Source organism: Anopheles stephensi, chromosome 2, assembly GCF_013141755.1.
Source record: "Anopheles stephensi strain Indian chromosome 2, UCI_ANSTEP_V1.0, whole genome shotgun sequence".
Taxonomy (NCBI): domain Eukaryota; kingdom Metazoa; phylum Arthropoda; class Insecta; order Diptera; family Culicidae; genus Anopheles; species Anopheles stephensi.
Genome location: NC_050202.1, coordinates 58994388 through 59011655, shown reverse-complemented (window position 1 = coordinate 59011655; position 17268 = coordinate 58994388). Strand labels below are relative to the sequence as shown.

Genomic DNA, 17268 nt, shown 5'->3' with positions numbered 1-17268 from the left:
AAGATGGTGCAACAAATGCGTTTTACAGTCTTCTAATTTACATTTCACGACAGCCAACGCAAATCAAATGCAAAAGGAAGACGAAACAACCCAGAACCAGAAGCGATGCGATATGCTGATATGCTGAAGCCACCCCATCCCACCCCCCATTTCACCCCTTTTTTCCCGAAGCATGTTTCAAAACAACCACCGGCAGTGTGGCTAAAGTGGCGAGCGTGAGAGAGCTCAGCAGCAGCTTGGCGACCCCACAACGCCAGATGTCCAGAGAAAGCATCCACGAAAGAGATCCACGCGTTCAGAGTGCTGCCTGCCCCGGGTGGGTCGGCCCACCCCCAGTAGGTTCGGGTAGTGTGACGACCGTGCGCTCGCAACCGTCCAAAGTCAGTTGGAATTTGTTGGTCGTGTCGAACGGTTGGTTCGGGCGGTTCAGTTCGTATCGCGCAATTTTCAAAACCCCGTAACACATTACGTACGTAAGAGTTCAATCTCAACGTGCCGGTAAGGAAAAGGGAGGCGCCAGAAATCGTGTGTATGTGCGTGATTGTTTTCATTTTCGTGAACATTGACCGGCCCGGAGTTGGTTTATCGGGGTTATTTTTTCGTGTGTGTGTGTTGGGTTAAGCAGCGAAACGTCCGTTTTATTATCCTTTAAAGGACCTCCACCACCGACGAGCTCTTACTGCTGTTGAAGATGGGATCGCATTACTCAAAAAAGTCATCTCCCCGCTGCTCAACGGCAGAACAATGTAATTTAATAATCTGTGCAAAATCTGTGCCCCAGCAGTGATTTGGGAGGAAATGAAAAGCTAGAAAACGACGACGTGGGAAAACCAACGGCAAAGGAAATAAGCAGGAACAACATAACGACATGCGGGGGGGCTCCTAAAGCCACGCCACGCGATTTGTTATAGTCAACGAACGCACACAGGCTGTTCGCTGGGTAATTTATGAGCTTAAAGGTGACATTTGTTACATCTGTACTATGTGGGTATTTTTTATTTAATTCTACACTACATTCCACACCCGACCAACACGCTTGTTGTAGTAGGCCATGTTTTCACTGGTGTCAATTTATTCTGGTGGTTTTGTTGTCGGGGTAAAGTGAGTGTAAAAAATTAGAATAAAAAGTGCTTAAAATGAACATTACTTAAGGCAACAAGAAAACTGAAAAGACGTTCCAAAAAAGGAACGAAAAATCAACCGAAATAAAGTCTTTTCCGTGGAGGCCACTTCTTGACCTACTCCAAAGCGTGCGTCGGCTCCGGTACGGCTTACGATTTGTGTAAGCAGGAATAAATTTCCTTGCCCCTTTTCATCGGATTAGATTTGGAGATAGAAAGTAACGAAAAGCACTTGCCTGTCGGTGCGCGCCCTGCCTGCAAGTAGCCACACTGGACCGGATCCGGTTGACGATGAGCAGCAGCAGCGATTGAAACAATAACAAAGCCCAGCAGTGCTCGTGGTGGTTCTGTGTCGGTGAAGATGAAAGCGAAAGTAGCGAACACCACTTTTATTGCACGGAGCTCGCTTTTTCGCATCCCACACCGGCCGGGATGATGATGTGTAATGGAATGTAGTGGCTGACTGGCGGTTCGAGATTTTCGAGTTCGTCATTCGCGGATTCTTAGAAACCTGCATCTCCATGGTAACTCGTGGGAAAAGTGTGTAAGCATGGTGGTGTTTTTAAAAATGGATGTATGACGCCTTAACGAAGAAGTCTCGCAGTTTTTGGGTTTGGGTCGCTATCTTGGTCATCCGGAACAGGACAAGTGCGTGTTTTTATTTATATTTTGTGTTGTCGTTTTTTTTGCAAATTGTTACTTTTTTATTAAGCCGTACCACCGATTGTAAACTCCGGCAAATGCGGACAAGCAGCAGGTCTTCAGAGGTGCCAAATCGGTCGAAGACAGATTTATGCATTTAAAAATATGGAAGTGACGAGTGGGTTCGAAATTTATTTAAAAAAGAAAGGATCAAAAAGAAAACAAATTTTCCAATTCGCAAAAATTAGAGCGAAGGGAAGGTAAATTTATGGATGGACATCGCTCAACTTAATGGAGGCGCCCAGTAAGACATAACGACACTGAATCATTTTTCCTTTCCGTTTTTCCTATCCCTTTATACAATTTTTGCACCTTCTTTACTGTTTTATTTTCTGGTTGTGTGATGTGTTCTGTTTTAAAATTTATGGTTATTTATACTCTCATCTGCTGCTGCATCTTGCAACGGCTCCGTGTGCTCTGTCCCCCGCGATGGTGCTGGTGCACAGCATTTTACAACCTTTATAAAACACACCTCAATCGAATTTAAAAACGCATCTTAATTATAACAACATCTTGGTGCGGGAAACGACAAAAAAAAAAATGGGAGGAATTTTACTTTTCAAAAGGAAAACACTGCAACTGCTTCTTTATGGATGGCAATCCCTGACGTGCGCGCTATTTATATAGTGTCTGTTCCATATCCAAGTATTTTCGGGGAAACGTCTTTTTCTTATTCTTGCACTTACTTCTTTGTTTTGTACCTCTTCTTTTATCCTGTAGGATGTGTGCCGTGTTTTTGTTTTTTTGCTAGCTAACGCTTTTCTACTTCTACTCGACTGTTGATATGCTGCAACGCGATTCCTAGTATCAGTCGGTGGCGCCTCTGATCTACACGCTAGATAGAACGCGTGGCCAAAACGTAAAGCAAACCGTGTACCTTGTGTGTGTGTGTGTGTGTGTGTGTGTGGATGTGCAGCAAACACAAAAGAATGCTGAAGTGAAAATGATATTTATATTCCGGCAACTGTTGATGCGAAAAGTGACGGGCAAAAGTGAGCTGTGTCCCGCTCCGGGCGTGTAATGCATTCACCGGGTACGAGAATCCCCGTTGGCCCGACCCCCGATGGAGTGTTGATTTGCGCTTTACCCTGTTAGCATTATTTATAAACAAGTGCAGCGTGCAGTGTGTTGTGTTGTGTTACATACCCGATACTGTCCCGGACAAAGCGTCACACCTCTTTACGATCTGGTTCGATCGTTGGTGTCACGGGAGCAGGTATTCCACGCGAGTGGAGGAAGCAGTGTGGGTGAAGTTGTTTTTCGTCGAAAATAAGAAGAAGTGCTTCTGTCAAAGGTAAGGTAGTAAATAAAGTGATTCGTTTGGTAAATATTTTCATCAAAAGTGAGTCTTGATCGTTGGGTGGGAAACAAACTTAGCTCTGAGTAGCTCGTTTAGGATATATTGACAAATCCCATTTATATTGAAGAGAACCTCAAATACATTCCATAGTATTCGATCTTAGTGAATAAAGACATAGCTTGACAGCTGAAGTCTTGCGAAACGTTAAAGAATTTGGATGCAAAAAAAGGCTTCTAATTTTTAAAATATGTTACCTCGAGAACAAAATGTTGAGTCGTCCAAAACCTTGGCGATCTGAGGTGAAGAGTCAGCGCAGATAATGATATAGACGTTAAAATACGTGCAAGGATGCTGCTAAACAATTGGTAATATATCCGTTACCCCCGCCTACAGCCAAAATAACTGGCGTCACGGATTAAGCTGGGTCTCTAAAGAATATAGAAACTTAGAGACGCTATCCCAAACTGACGAAACCCTCTTAGTCTTGTTCGAGAAGAAGAAGCTCAGAAGAACTTTTGGCACCTTTTGTTTGGGAGAACAATGGAGGAGCCGGTCCAATGACGAGCTGTACGAGCTATACGATGATCCTACCATTGTGCAGCAAATAAGACTCGCCAGGCTGCGGTGGACTGGTCATGTTACGAGAATGACAACGGACGATCCCACCCGTAAAGTCTTTTTAGAGGACAACCTCACATACGCAGAAAATTTGGGGTTCTTCTTCTTCTACTTCTTCTACTTCTTCCATCGGGAGGCGGTCCGCATGGGATTTGAACCCCAGTTCTACCGTATGAAGACTGGCGCCGTATTGCCTCGGTCGCCCAAAATTGGCTGTATCGAGGGCTGCTGTAGCAAGCTCTAGACCACGAAGCAGTTGTAGCGTTAGTTGAAAGGTGCTGGACTTCGAAATTGCCAGTGAATATTTTAAGTAAATTTTAAAATGAATAATCTCTGCAAGGTGTTAAAAATATTTTAAATTTTGAAATTTTATTTGACGCGATATAACCTTCTATGCGTTACACCGTTAAGGCTTTACCTATCACTCACGTTACGTTTGATGGATTGGCTTTAAATTCCCAGTGGTATTCTTCCGGGATAGAACGGTGGACGATGCGGATCTTCACTCGGCTGGAATGGGTATCGAATCCCATCGGGACATGATGGTCTTCCTGTTCGCAGGCCTGATTATCCTGCTCCAAAAACCAAATCCTAAATAACCCACCCCAAAATTTAGTCAAGGAGGCCAGAGATGGCAGGTCAAGAACTCCTGAGGCTGTTGTGCGAATGAAGAAGATCCTTCTAGCTCCGGATTCAATTAAGAAAACGGTCACAAAATACTATAGATGTAAGATGAGTCATAATCCCACAATTCCAACTTGGAAACACAATATACTTCCTTATCAACCTAAACAAACACACAACCGATTACCGTTTCCCCGATTAGCACACAACCGGCCGTACACGTGATGACACAGGAGAACTACGTCTTTAAAAAGTACAATCAAAACCATCAGCAGCGTTATGTGTTGTTGTTACTGCACCAACTTTAAATCAGTTGTTGATGAGGTTTTATGTACGCCTGAGTAAAACCACCGGCAAAAGAAACTCGAACCATCGGGAACCTGCACAATATGTTGTTTTCCGAAACGGTTCTGCCCGAAGGCAAAAGGGCTCCCCATCAACCTCCTGGGCACATCCGCCCCGACATCGCAAGTTTCCGGACGTAACGAAGCATTATAGCATTTAGAGTGCAGGAGGAGATTCACTTTAATGTGTATCCCGCCCATACCGGCAGCTACGATGATTTGACCTTGATTTTTGCTTGCGAGCTGGCGGGAGAACCTGGCGCAACGGGACAGCAAGGTGCTGAACAAACAGCGTCTACTCGACTTTTCCGTTCAGTTCCGATGCAGTTCACCTCGCTGCATATCAGCTGCCCGGCGTTATTGCAGCACGGGGCTGCCCGTGGGAAAGGGGTGTTTTATTTTCCAGGAAATTTGAGCACAACTACACCCGGATCTTTGAACCATCGAGAGGAGGAGTAGTGGAAAGAAAATGGAGGAACGAAAATATTGTACATTTTTCCCGCTTGCCCAGGACACGTGCCCCATGGCGTGGACGGCTTTCGAGAACTTTTCTATCGCTTCCCTGCCGTAGCACCGTCACCAAACATCAACAGTTTTTGTTGCTCAGCTGTTTGTTTTGTATCGAGACTTCTTGAGGAGAAACTGTTAAGAAGGAAGCAAGTTGACAAGGTTTTGTGTTGAAAGTCAGTTTGCGTGTGCTTCAGCCAGCCAGGGTGACATTCTGTTTCTTGTAAAACTTTCGTGCCCCGTTAGCAGCTTGGTGTGGGGGAACCTGGATGAAAATTCTTCGAACAGCAGTTGCTCCCAGACGCCCAAGAGCCTGGCAAAATCACTGTAATGGGCGTGAAAGTGAGGCTTTTGTTAACACGCTTTGCTTTGATCGGTGAGCGTGCACTGTGGTGCGTGGGAAAGAAATGCGACGGCTAGACGACCAATCAGCAGGTTGATCTGTTGCGAAGAATGTTCTGAGAATTGAGGCGATTCCTTAGAGGGTGGAATCAATAACTGTCTGTAAAACAAACCTTCCGATAATTGTGAGTGTTGCTGAGCGATCCGCTACAATGTCGGCAAAATTGTACTGATGCATCGACTAAATCATTCTATTGGTCGCCCAGATTGTGATAACGATAGAATGCAACTGAAAGCTTTGCCTGAAATTTCATTACCATCAATCAAACGGGCTCTTGCTATAAATTGCGCTTCTTTGCCAATGAGTTTTGCGGCACGTGCCGTATTCGATGGCTGATTGCTTGATTACCGCTGCTGACCCTGCTACAAGGAATAGCGCACGCGTTGTCCCTTATTGATAATGTTGGGTCGCTCTTAACAAAAAAGAAGCGCCATTTCATTGCGCATTTCCTCTTACATTTTATTTTCATATCAAGCTGTGTTCCGTCCCAGTTGCTTTAAATGGGCAAGAAAGGAAAAGGTTTGTTTTTTTTTTCGGCACGGAAAAGCTTTCGCTGCTTGTGCGGCTCGTCCGCAGATAGCGCAGATATGTCGATGATAAGTTTTATGTTTGGTTTTTATTTTGCTCTAATGTTTTACGCAGCTTTACTGCTGCCCAGTAGAAAAGGTCCAGTCCGAACCGTCGAGCCGGTGCCAAGTTCAAACGTTGGGAATCGGAGCATTTGTTTATCATACAGCGCATTATTAGTTGGCCATCAAGCATGAAGCTGACGATTTCATACTCTATTTGCTTTCACATTCCAGTGGCCATTGGTAACGAGGGCTTGCTGTGAGGGTCGTCTTTGTTGCTGTAGGCTTTTTCGATTCGGATATGCAGGTGGATTACAGAGTGTGGCCCTTTTTTGAATAGGCCGAGAAGATTTTCATCTTAGATGCGTGTAATCGCTTCTAATTTGTTTGTGGATTTTGTATGGCAAATTTGGTAAAATGGCGAAATGCGTGGTTTATTTAATAGTATAATGGTTTTGTGGAAAACTCGTCCAGAACTATGTCTATGACTCGTTCAAGAAGTGTGGTCAATTGGATTTTTGGTTGAGCTATATATAGCTATATTTTGTCTTCAATTTGAGATTCAATTTGGGAGTAGATATCCTGTGACTCGACACGATGGTGGTCTCTTAGATCACAATTTCTTCTTAATTCAGATATTGAGATAAGTAGCCCAAATAGATCTCTTTGGTTCTACATATGAAGTAGAAGAGATTATCTAATCTCTGGAGAAGACAGTGAGGAACAGAAGCGAAGAAGATCTGAAGTCGATTTGAAGCCGTCTAAAATCCTAATTGATTATTCACTAGAAATATTTCTTGAAAATCGCTTGAAGCCTCTGCATGAACCGTCATGAACTTTGAGGCAGCCCTTCCAAAAGATTCAATATTTCAATACTTCAAGGACCGCACCTCTAACTTGAAGACTGTTTGTCATCTTGCACTTTTTAGTTCTGCTCCGGTGAGCTGATCACGCCATAATGAGACATCAGATACCTCTTTACTCCGACTACAACAAACCAGAGCTGACGCGGACGGATGCGTCAGGCCAAGGTCGAGAAAATGACGATCCTCCATCGGACATTGCTTCAGTAGGTCAAGGCCTAAGAGATATCAGTTCTTTGTTTCATCTTAATTCAGATACGGTTGTCTTATCTTTTGTTTCATTAGCGCTAACTGTTGAAGGTTTTTCTGGCAACTTTAGACTGTCAGACTCTATAAAGCATATACTAGCTAATATTAGTTTAACAGAGCTTAATACAGATCACTCACTAGCTCGGATTACTGGACGACAGTTTATTTTCCTTCCTTACAAATCGGATTGCGAGCACCTACATCACGCAGGATTGTGATAAAGCCAGCTTACCCACAACCTAAGCTCATTAAAATGCATGTTCCCCGGGGTGTCCATCCGTCCGGCCACATCACTGCCTAACGATGTTTATAAAGGAATGCGGCCTACTGTAAACATCTTACTACGCTACAGGTTCACCGTGTTGAATGTCTCCCCGACTGATAAGGGATCTGTTTATTGAGGTTTAATTTGAAATCTTCCACGCTCTACCCCTCGGCCGCTCGCACTGTGGTTTTGATTTTGCAATCGTTTCACCTACAATCGGGAAACCGTTTGCCGGGAAGCGGTCTGTCCCATCGGTGCACTGATTGTTATCGGTCATCCGACGACAGCACAGCACGGCCGTACCGAGTATAACAAGCTTTGCTCCGGTCCGCCACACTGACTTATTTATAGATTCCGGTTAGGCGTAGGTTTTGTGCAACAATGCACCCGTCGGGCCTTTGTGCGATAGTAGCGTAAGGGTCTGGCAGGTGCATTGAATTATGTACGTCAAAGCTGGCTGGCGTCGGTGTATACGTATTACGCTCAGCCGCAAGATGCAGTGGCGCTAAAAGAAAACAGGCGAAACTGGGGAAGAAAATGATGGAGAGAAAATACGAAAAGATAATAAATTCATCCAAAATGGCAAGAGGCTGCATAAAGAAACAATCACCTGCACATTGTCCCCGTATGTCTCTTTAGGCTTGGCACGACGCGCATTCGCGAGAACTTCAGGTCCATTATTTACTCCCTCAATTGACCAAGGCTTACCACACTGCTATTGTACACAAAATATAAAGGTTTTTTTTCCTTGTGCAAGAATCACACTGCAGACGATATACTGTAACTACTTACGAATATCATCAATTACGATAAACGGCACATGATGCAATTTGCGGGAAACGGGAAGGGTATAACTCTTTGTCTTTTCGTCGCTCTTCATCGCGGGTGTCGTCGTTGCCTTTTTGTCCTCACCGCGCTGGTCCATCGAAAAGCCGTCTCGGACGCCTTCACACAATTAGCACTCGAAAAGTGCAGTAAATACATGATGTGGTCATTTATTTGCCACCCTCGCAGCATCACTCTTCTTCCATTTGGCCAGTTGGTGCGGTCCGAGATCCGGGTGGGTGTCAGGTGAAATTAGCTGAAAACGTGTTACCTTCTACCTTGTCGCCAGCACTCAGGCGAAATGGGTTCGCACAAGCAAACAAGCGAGCAAAAACTTACCAATGTCTTCTGATTTCAAATAATGTGATGACCCCCTTTTTTCATACCTACCCTCCGTGTTACCTTCCATCTAAACTTACCGAAGACGTGTACGGGTAGTCTACCTCACGCATCACCCCGCCGGCCTGTTCCAGATATTTCATCGTGTTTCTCAGCGAACCGCCTCCGCAACCCTGTCCGGGGAGGAATCGAAAATCGAGACAATGAAGAAGGCTGGAACTGTCCGATTGCTAGCTAAAAAGTCCTAACGAATATCTGAGGTGCCTACGAATCAGGCTCCCACACTCACCAAGTTTCCGACCGTCGTAGAACAGTCCACCATTTGCTGCTCGCTCACCAACTCTACCCGGCCGATGTGCTTCATTAGCTGGGCCGATATGGCGTACGCCACGCTGAACGCGTAACACGAACCACAAGTCTTCTGGTTGGCCGGTGCCGTTTTGAAACCCTTCTCGCGCCAATCGATTGCTTCCGGCAGCTCGTTGCTTGAGCTGACAATCTCGTCCGAGATGTCCGGCTTCACCTTCCGATGGGGGTCCATCTTTAATCGTATCAGCCGCTTCCGGTACTCACTGTTGTTCTGAAAGTGCGTACCAAGAAATCATTTGTCACATGTTACTATTTATAGGTGCGGTTGGATCCTGCAGAAAGGACGCAGGACACTCCCAGTGCCAGTGTGGTAATGTTGTAAGAGATACCGGTACGATTGTATCAACACCGCTCAGTGTCAATAATTAAATAGATCCTTTACGATAAGCTTTCGAGCAAAGGGACACCGATAGTGGTGCAACATCCTTTTGCGCAATCACCATAGAAGATTGAATTCCACCCAATACACATACCGCTTGCGGGAAGCTTCGAGCGGTATGCACGTCATACGTGGCGAAAAGCGAAACCAATATTCAAAAGGCTGAACTTTTTGAACCGTTCCCGAGAAACCATGCGAAGGGAGGAACGCGTTCATTATGGTCATCGCTAGAGCCTTCGGTTCAGCGACTGAGGAAGTATGACGAGACTAGAATGTTGCGGTGGTCCGGCCAAGTTGTGTAACTGTTGATGGATGGCTTGATGTATGGGAAAATGTATGGAATGACCACAAAAGGATTTCCCTCGCTTCGGTCGGTTTGTTGCGTGGAGTCCTGAAACCCCACAACTGTTAATGAAACGGGGTATCTATTTCGTGAAATATCTGGCCTCGACCGGGAGAGTATATTGTGGTTCTGATTCTGTAATTAGTTTGTAGATGGAGTCAGAAATGTTGTGGAAAAATCAGTATTCGTTGCAATTTGAAGTATTTTCTACTGACTTTTATGATCAGGTTTTAATGTAATTTTAAGGACTTTTGAAAAAGAGCTTGCCAAGAACTGCTAACGAAATGGTTTGTATTATTTAGACAATCCAGATCGTAAGCTTTGCTGGAAATTGCAATCTGTATTGGATCTGTTGCCCTAAATTCGCCTACAGTTCGTTGTTTGTTTTTCGCACATGATTTCCCATCAAGAACAGGGCTATTCTATGCTGGTAAAAGCATATCGACTTGAATCCTGGAAAACCTTCTCGAAATCTCAACAAACAAAGGATACGAAGGTCATTAGTTCTGATCAGTAGCCTGTGTTGTTGTTCGCCGAAACACCTACGCGCGGCGTCCTACGCAACGCGTCCTAAAATGTAATGCTAATCAGCTCACAAATCCTCAATACGCGTGACGCAGGATGGGTAGAATATTGTAAATTTAAAGCCCCGACACATTTCGCCCTCTGGGGTAGATTTTGCTTGAACCACCTCAACAATGGATCCTGATTCTGATGGAAGCTGACGGAATTTTTGCTCCATCATATTTCGGCCCAAACCCAAATGTTGACGGTTGGTTAGCAAAGCTGACTTCTTATGATGGTGCGTTAAGTGAACCGCGGTTAATATGCTGTGCCAGGGCACTACTGCTACTTACCATGTCGGCGAACGCATTCGGTGCCATGCGGAATCGATTCGAGCCCTTCTCGAACGCTTTGTTGTGCTGGTTGATTTCCTCCAGATTGTCCAGGTAGGCGGACCGTCGACGCTGGGCCCGATACTTGGCGTAATATTTCTTCCGATGCGTTTGCTGCGAACGTTAGACCCGGGCAGCGATACCATTAGTGTGGGCGAGCTTTTGAATCCATCCATTCCGTTGCGCTGAACCGTATCTTACCATGTACGACCGAAACATATCACTTTCCGTGGTAGCGTTCGTGGGCGATTCCTGCGTTACCGGGGACACCGAAGGTTGATCGGAAGTGGTCTTGCCAACGCCAACGATCGGTTCCACCATTTCCAACTCTTCCGACAGTGGTATTACTCCCGGCTGGCCGTGCGATCTTTTGCCCACCGATTGTAGGATCGCTTGCTGTGGTAGCAGCTTCTGTTTCCGTTCATCCCGCAATGGTTTGATGGCTCGTTGCGAGGTAATGCGCGAGGGTGATGGAAAATCGGCCACCACGTACCCGATAAGCGAAAGGTACAGCATTAAATGACCGCGACGAATGTTCATGATGAGATAGGTACGGGAAATCGAATGGCACTGGCGCGACACGTTTAACGAGTGCGAGCTATTAAGCCGGGCCAGCAGCAACTGGCGAATTAATAAACTCGACTCCACCAACTGCGACCGCGAGCGAGAAGTTTGCGAGAAAAATTGTTGTGCTTCTGTCAGCAGTAATAAGTTGAGTGAAGTATGTGGTTTTGTTTTAACGCTCGCCCTTATTTTGTGGTCCCATTCCGAAATCAAATTCGATTGGCTTCTGTGCTGTGCGACTCGGTGGTTGTGATGGTGGTGGCTCTTACAACTGCTTTTTTCCACACACCTTTATAGCGTTTTTTCTTGCTGCTATAAACGTCGCCCGCGGAAGGATTATTTTGTTTGTTTCTCTGTCTGTAAAGGTTTGTGGCCGTTTTGTTTCTTAACCCAACTCATAACCGGAACAACACAATGGGTGTGAGGGTCGTTATTTTTGCTCGTTCGAGTCGACGAGAAGATTGCTTTGTCTTTTAACCTAGTTATTTCCCTAGAAATGAGTTGATTTTTATTTCATACAACGCTATGTCCGTTGGGCCGGACTGTATTGAAAGGTATTTAAAAGCAGCTTAAACAATTTTTATTATCTACAACTTGACCGCATATTAAAGAGGTTACACGACCCTTTCAATTTACAATGTTAATGTTCTTACAGTGATAGACAATGAAATAAGACCATTTCATTGTTTAAAATCGGAAAATTGAGGTTATGATGCTGATTTTCCTCTAATCAACTAGGTGTTTTTTGAAAAAAATATTTTTATTCGTAAAAGCAAAGGCCGGGGAAATAGGGGGTTTCGTAAATTTAGTTAGGAATGTTGAAAACCGATCCTTTCAATGATTTATTTTGAATATATTTTATCATGAGCATGACAAATATGATCAAAACATATCAGAACCCATGTTTAAAATTCTAAAATATTTTTATTTAATTATTTAATTATCTTTTTTTATTTTCCAACTTTAATATAGTTCAAAATTTTCATTAAAAAAGTATTATTTTTAATATAACAAAAATTGTTGACGTTTATTCCTACCCAAGATGTCGTTAGGACGTTGAGCATGCTTTTGCCAAATTTTAGTTTAATTATGGCTAGTAGAATTATCGAAAGCAGCTGTGGGAAATGTTTGTATAAAAGTGGTCTTAAGATATTGTCCGACACTATCTGTAGGTGTAACACTTTTATGTAGTGTAGGCAACACTATTTTTATTTTATTTTTAGTTAAGTTTAACGGCTGAATGACGCATCATCAACCGTTTTGTGTCGATGATGTTACATAGACGTTTCCATAGCAAGGTTCTTATGTTTTGCCTTATCCCGAGCATGTTCGGTTGACGGGATATAAATGTTTGAGTACTTTTATACTTTTTATTTTTTAAATATTAATTTATGAATGTACCCGAAAAACCGTGTAAAAAATGGGAATCGGAAAAAAATATTAAATGCAAACTTTAACTATTTGCACCGTAAATCCTTTGCCGTATTTTCTGTACATTAAAAATATTTCTCTAGCAATACGGCCAGGCCGTTCTTTATGAATAAAAAAAAAAATATTTCTCAGAAAATGCTGGTATTTGGCGATGTGTGTATTAATAAATACCATTTAAAATTCTAAAAAAAATTAAATAAAAACTCACAAACAAAAACAGAACAGCTCACATAAATTATAAAAGCAATGTTGCGTTCCTGTTAGGCAACCCTTAAATAATTATCCTATCGACACCATGGTGAGCAGTTAATTAGAAGTAGGAAAAAATTTCATCCCACCCTTAATTAGAAAACTAACGCGTAGGAGTTAGTCAAACTGCTAGTGAGCTCCCAGCTGCTCCTATTTATTATAATTATCTTTATTTTATAAACAAACCAAACACTCGATTGCATCAGTGTTTTCGATCCTGTCACCCTCATCAGCAAAACAAAACAGGGAGTTGCACAAACGGGCGCCAAAAATAAACCATCGAACCCGGTTTCAGTCTCTCGCCGCCCGGTGTTGGATGTGGTTGGACGTGTGGATCATTGGCAGTATTTACTTGTGAACCACAATGCTCTAGCATATGGGAGAAACAAAAAGAAGCAACCAGGAGAAAAAAACTAACTCGGCAGTATTTTAAGCGCATCAATTACCACTCGCAGCATAATTAGAGACACGCGACAGCGGTGGCTTAGTTCACGGAAACCCGTTCGAAAATTTTCCAATAATAATCATACCATTTTGACAGCTCGTTTAAGCCGATTCTTCTTCGCTTTTGGTTTGCGGCGCTATTTTCTATTGATTCTGGTGTGCGGAAAAATAGGACAGCAATGGTGCATCCTGTTTTGAACAGGACTAACAAAAAAGACAACGAACGAACGTTGATGGATGCATGAATTTTTGGAGGACGAAAGAAAAAATAGATGGGAAACCGTTCATACGTAGAATACGCTTCAATCGAAACAATGGCGCCGGCGGAAAAGCGTGCGTTTCGGTAGCAGAAGCCCTAGCGAAGGCAAACGCGCATGAAGGTGGATATAGAGGTTTTTGCGTACATAAAACATCCTTTTCAGCCCGTAACCATGGTGCGGATGGTTGTGATGTGCAGCTGCCTGCTGCTGCCACCAGTGTGTCATGTTGTGTCGGTAAAGGCGTAGTACATACGTACATTGTTTACACCCGGACAGGAAGCCAATAGGGGAAAAAATGGGAAGACGTTGTTTAGCATGCAACTGGTGTTGGCATCGAAGGTAACATGGCCTGCTGTGGTTGTTGTGTAAAGAATTTATTATCTGAAGTTGTGCAATTAGTCAAGCGTTTTTGAGGGCATATTAAGGGGTCAATTTTGGGTTGTAGAAAGGAGTTTATCAAAACTTTCTGAATTTTTCTTGTGATTCTCAGAACTTTAACATCGAATAAAACTAATGCTTAAAACAGTACGGCTGCCTGCAAATTGCTTTGTCTTCAATACATGGATAGATAGTCATTCCATTTGATTGCCCCAGAAGTGGCCAGCAATAAATGACAACGGCCGGGTAATTATATGCGCGCGGATATTCTATTTAACTCACGCCACGCTGCAGTTAAACGTTGTGTGGTACGGACATTATCAAAGGAAGATTTATGAAGCACCATTTGCACCACTGGGCTGGGAAGTAAATTGAGTAACTGCGCTAGGGAGTGTTCTACTGTGGGGGAAGGTATTTTAAATATTCTCTTACGGTTTTATTTTAAATTTCATTTGTTTAAAGTGCTGCCTTTGAGGGCGTTATACCGATGTTAGCGATCTGCTATTTTTTCATAATTTTTTTTGAAAGTATGATACGTCTTTTGCCTCAAAATAAGGCTCTGTTCTGGGAATTGTAACATTATCTAGAATCCTCGTTTTAATTCATTTTTTAAACAACAAAATTTGCCAATTCAAGTTAAAGCATTCTTTGACTTACCGACAAAAGAGCTGACAGTTGTTGAATTTCTACAAGAACCGTTTGAAGTTTAGAGCTAACTGTAAATCAAATGGATCAAATCAATTCAACGTAAATTTAAATTTATTTTATGAGTCATAATAGCAATGTCGCGATGATCCAATAAAGTTTTAATGAGCATGTTTCTGGCTTCTTAAACTCAATTTGATCTTGGGAGCTAAGCAGTCTGTGCTGCGTATGGGGAGATGGTCTGAGTGGAATTCGATACCATGTTGTCGGCCTTTGGACCTCTTATTGTTTTTCTCTAATTCAAACCAACGGAGCAAATGTGTAATACAACCGTTATTAAAAGCGGTAAAAATAGTTTTATTTGGTAATCAGTTGCTCTTTATAATTTAACTCCTCACAAACTGAAGAATAATCAACTTTAAATATCATAACAATTCAAAAAACATCGAGTACATTAAATAATAAAATAGAAGCTTCCCTAGCAATCAATGTCTTACGAGGGCAAAACAAACGATAAAAATATAAAAAAACAACGATTTATTCTGCAACCAGTGAGTGCGTACACCAGTGGCGCTCGCACGCTGGGTACACGGCGGTGGTGTGAAAATAAATAATACGAAATTTATTTCCCGCCAGCGCTTGCACTCGTTTGCATGGACAAGGTGGCCCCAACCTTCCCCCCCCAATGGATCGTGCACCGTCACGTGCACCCTTCATCCCCCTGCTACCGCTCCACCCCAGTAGGCAGTGGAGGATAATAAATTCCCTTAATGATCAATCGATCAACCGCACAAGTACACATTTGGTGCCTGGTGGGGATGTTTGGGAATTTGTGTTGTGGCGTGCTGTGTTTTTTTGCTTCTCAATTTGCGTATGTTTATTTTATCTTTTGGTTTAATCGAAACACACCGCCGGTTAGCGTGTGATAAATGGAACAGAAATCAAGTTACACCGGGTGGTAGCTGATGATCGGCGGGGGGGGAGGGGGGAGTGGTGGCTTGGACGTCGTTGTTGTTGAAGAAAATCAATCGTGATAATTGAAATCAACCAAATGCAATTTATTAAGCGCCGTCCGCTGAATACTAAATTAAGCATCTCGTGTTTTTACTGGTTTTTGGAGGCGCCAGGCGTTGGTTGGTGTTGGCGTCAGGTAACCAGTAAAAAAAATAAACAAAAAAGCCGCCGACGTCATCACGCGCTATTGTGACATATAAAGAAGTGCAGCATGGCAAAACAATGCGATGCACGTTTCGACGGTGTGCTGCTAATTGGGTTTAATTTATGGCCTGTACGCAGCCCGTATTTGCACACCGGACTCGGATGTTAAATGGAGCAAAATTGTAGGTAATAATTTTTGGAACAAAGTTTTTTTTATTGCTTACCGCTACACATTAATTTAAATAAGTGTTTAAATGGTAGGGTATTTATTACAAAACTATAAAATAAGCGAAAAAATAGAATCTTACGGACAAAAGAGTTTAATATGTATATTTTTTTGTTAAAATTTTATTCTTTAATTTTTTTTTTGGCGAAGATGTAGTTAAATAGAATATTTTTGGCTTACGATTTTAATTAATAAATGAATAAAATAAATAAAAATATAAGCATTTCGCTAATTTTTAAATTTAGTAAACCATTATCAGAATAACTGTTTTGCTTGCTGAGCTGTACAGCTTTATGAGCGATAAAGCAGTGTCTAATTAAATATTTCAATTACACCTACACACTTTTCTCAATAAACAGTATTTATCTCAACACCTTCAAGCTGCAGAAACCCAACAATCTGTAGACTACTTCACCAGTTACGCCAACGGAATACGAAACAATTCCTTTACCAACCGAAACAACACTCTTCCAGGACCGTTTTCATCCGGTACGAAGGGAAGGATTATGTCACTTCTGCTTTTATTTTCCGAACGTTTTTTTGTGTTGTTGTTGCTGCTGTAAACCACTTCAAAAGATGGTTTCCGACCGGGCTTCCGGTGTGGTAAGCGCTTCGGTTTTCTTGCTCTCCGCGAACCGTCCGCAAAACCTGGATCGATCTGGTCTAATGATTGGGTAAATAAACGTGAAAATTATTCAACCGGATACCGGATGAAATTCTTGTAAACTTTATTGGGGCGAGTGGGAGGAAAGGGGATGAGGAAAAGGTAGTAGGAAAAAAAACTTCCGCTTACTTAGTGTAGGTGTAAACCGGTTAAATTGTAGTGTGTTTTGCCTGACCATTTAAGCGATCGAGATCGTGTTGATTGGTTTCAGTCATGAAGCGCTTAAGCAAAGGGATAATTAGTAACCCTTTCTTTTGATTGAAAATTTTTCATTCTTCTTATTATATTGAGCTTAATTGGGTAAATTTAAATTAAGAAATGATTATCCCTCATTAGTGTGGCCTAAAAAGTATCATATGGTTATGATTGAATCACTCTCCTAAACGGTTAAAACGGAGTTTAGTAGAAGTTTTCTAAACAGATTTTTAACGGATTGAAAGGCCTGAAAAAAGAGTCTAAAAACTATCTTTACGACACCATTTTAATATCAAGCATAGAGCAAATGATGTTTAACAGAAAAGTGATTGCATACT

At 42.6% G+C, this 17268-nt stretch overlaps 2 protein-coding genes across 12 annotated transcripts in view; one reads left to right on the top strand and one right to left on the bottom strand.

Annotated features, from left to right (window-relative positions):
• Nucleotides 1-336: 336 nt before the first annotated feature.
• LOC118506413 (cardioacceleratory peptide receptor-like) overlaps nucleotides 337-17268 on the top strand; it is a 53574-nt gene continuing 36642 nt past the window's right edge. Inside the window, exons 1-2 of one of the 10 annotated variants that reach the window (XM_036043501.1) lie at nucleotides 337-498; nucleotides 2544-3117. The gene's annotated coding sequence lies outside the window, so the exon portion shown is untranslated. Of the gene's footprint in view, nucleotides 530-671; nucleotides 960-2543; nucleotides 3118-17268 lie in introns of those variants that run through there. The other 9 variants (XM_036043497.1, XM_036043492.1, XM_036043494.1 and 6 more) reach the window with 9 other exon arrangements.
• LOC118506415 (cathepsin L1-like) lies at nucleotides 6615-11354 on the bottom strand. 2 transcript variants are annotated; one of them, XM_036043503.1, is made up of 6 exons: nucleotides 10918-11354; nucleotides 10678-10830; nucleotides 9019-9309; nucleotides 8358-8902; nucleotides 8176-8280; nucleotides 6615-8090 (listed from the first exon to the last, which is right to left on the bottom strand). In XM_036043503.1, exons 1-4 carry the CDS (start codon nucleotides 11254-11256, stop codon nucleotides 8789-8791), a joined length of 897 nt encoding a protein of 298 aa, XP_035899396.1. In that variant the 5' UTR covers nucleotides 11257-11354; the 3' UTR covers nucleotides 6615-8090; nucleotides 8176-8280; nucleotides 8358-8788. The 2 variants fall into 2 exon arrangements, with proteins under 2 accessions (XP_035899396.1, XP_035899397.1); XM_036043504.1 differs by having other exon boundaries at nucleotides 8176-8277.

What these genes read in the sequence shown, in the direction of transcription:
- LOC118506415 (XM_036043503.1), bottom strand. Translation starts at nt 11,256, where the DNA reads ATGAACATTCGTCGCGGTCATTTAATGCTGTACCTTTCGCTTATCGGG. An exon ending in ATATGTTTCGGTCGTACATG is followed by an intron (nt 10,831 to 10,917) that starts GTAAGATACGGT and finishes TAACGTTCGCAG; the next exon opens with CAAACGCATCGGAAGAAATA. An exon ending in CTACGACGGTCGGAAACTTG is followed by an intron (nt 8,903 to 9,018) that starts GTGAGTGTGGGA and finishes CTCCCCGGACAG; the next exon opens with GGTTGCGGAGGCGGTTCGCT.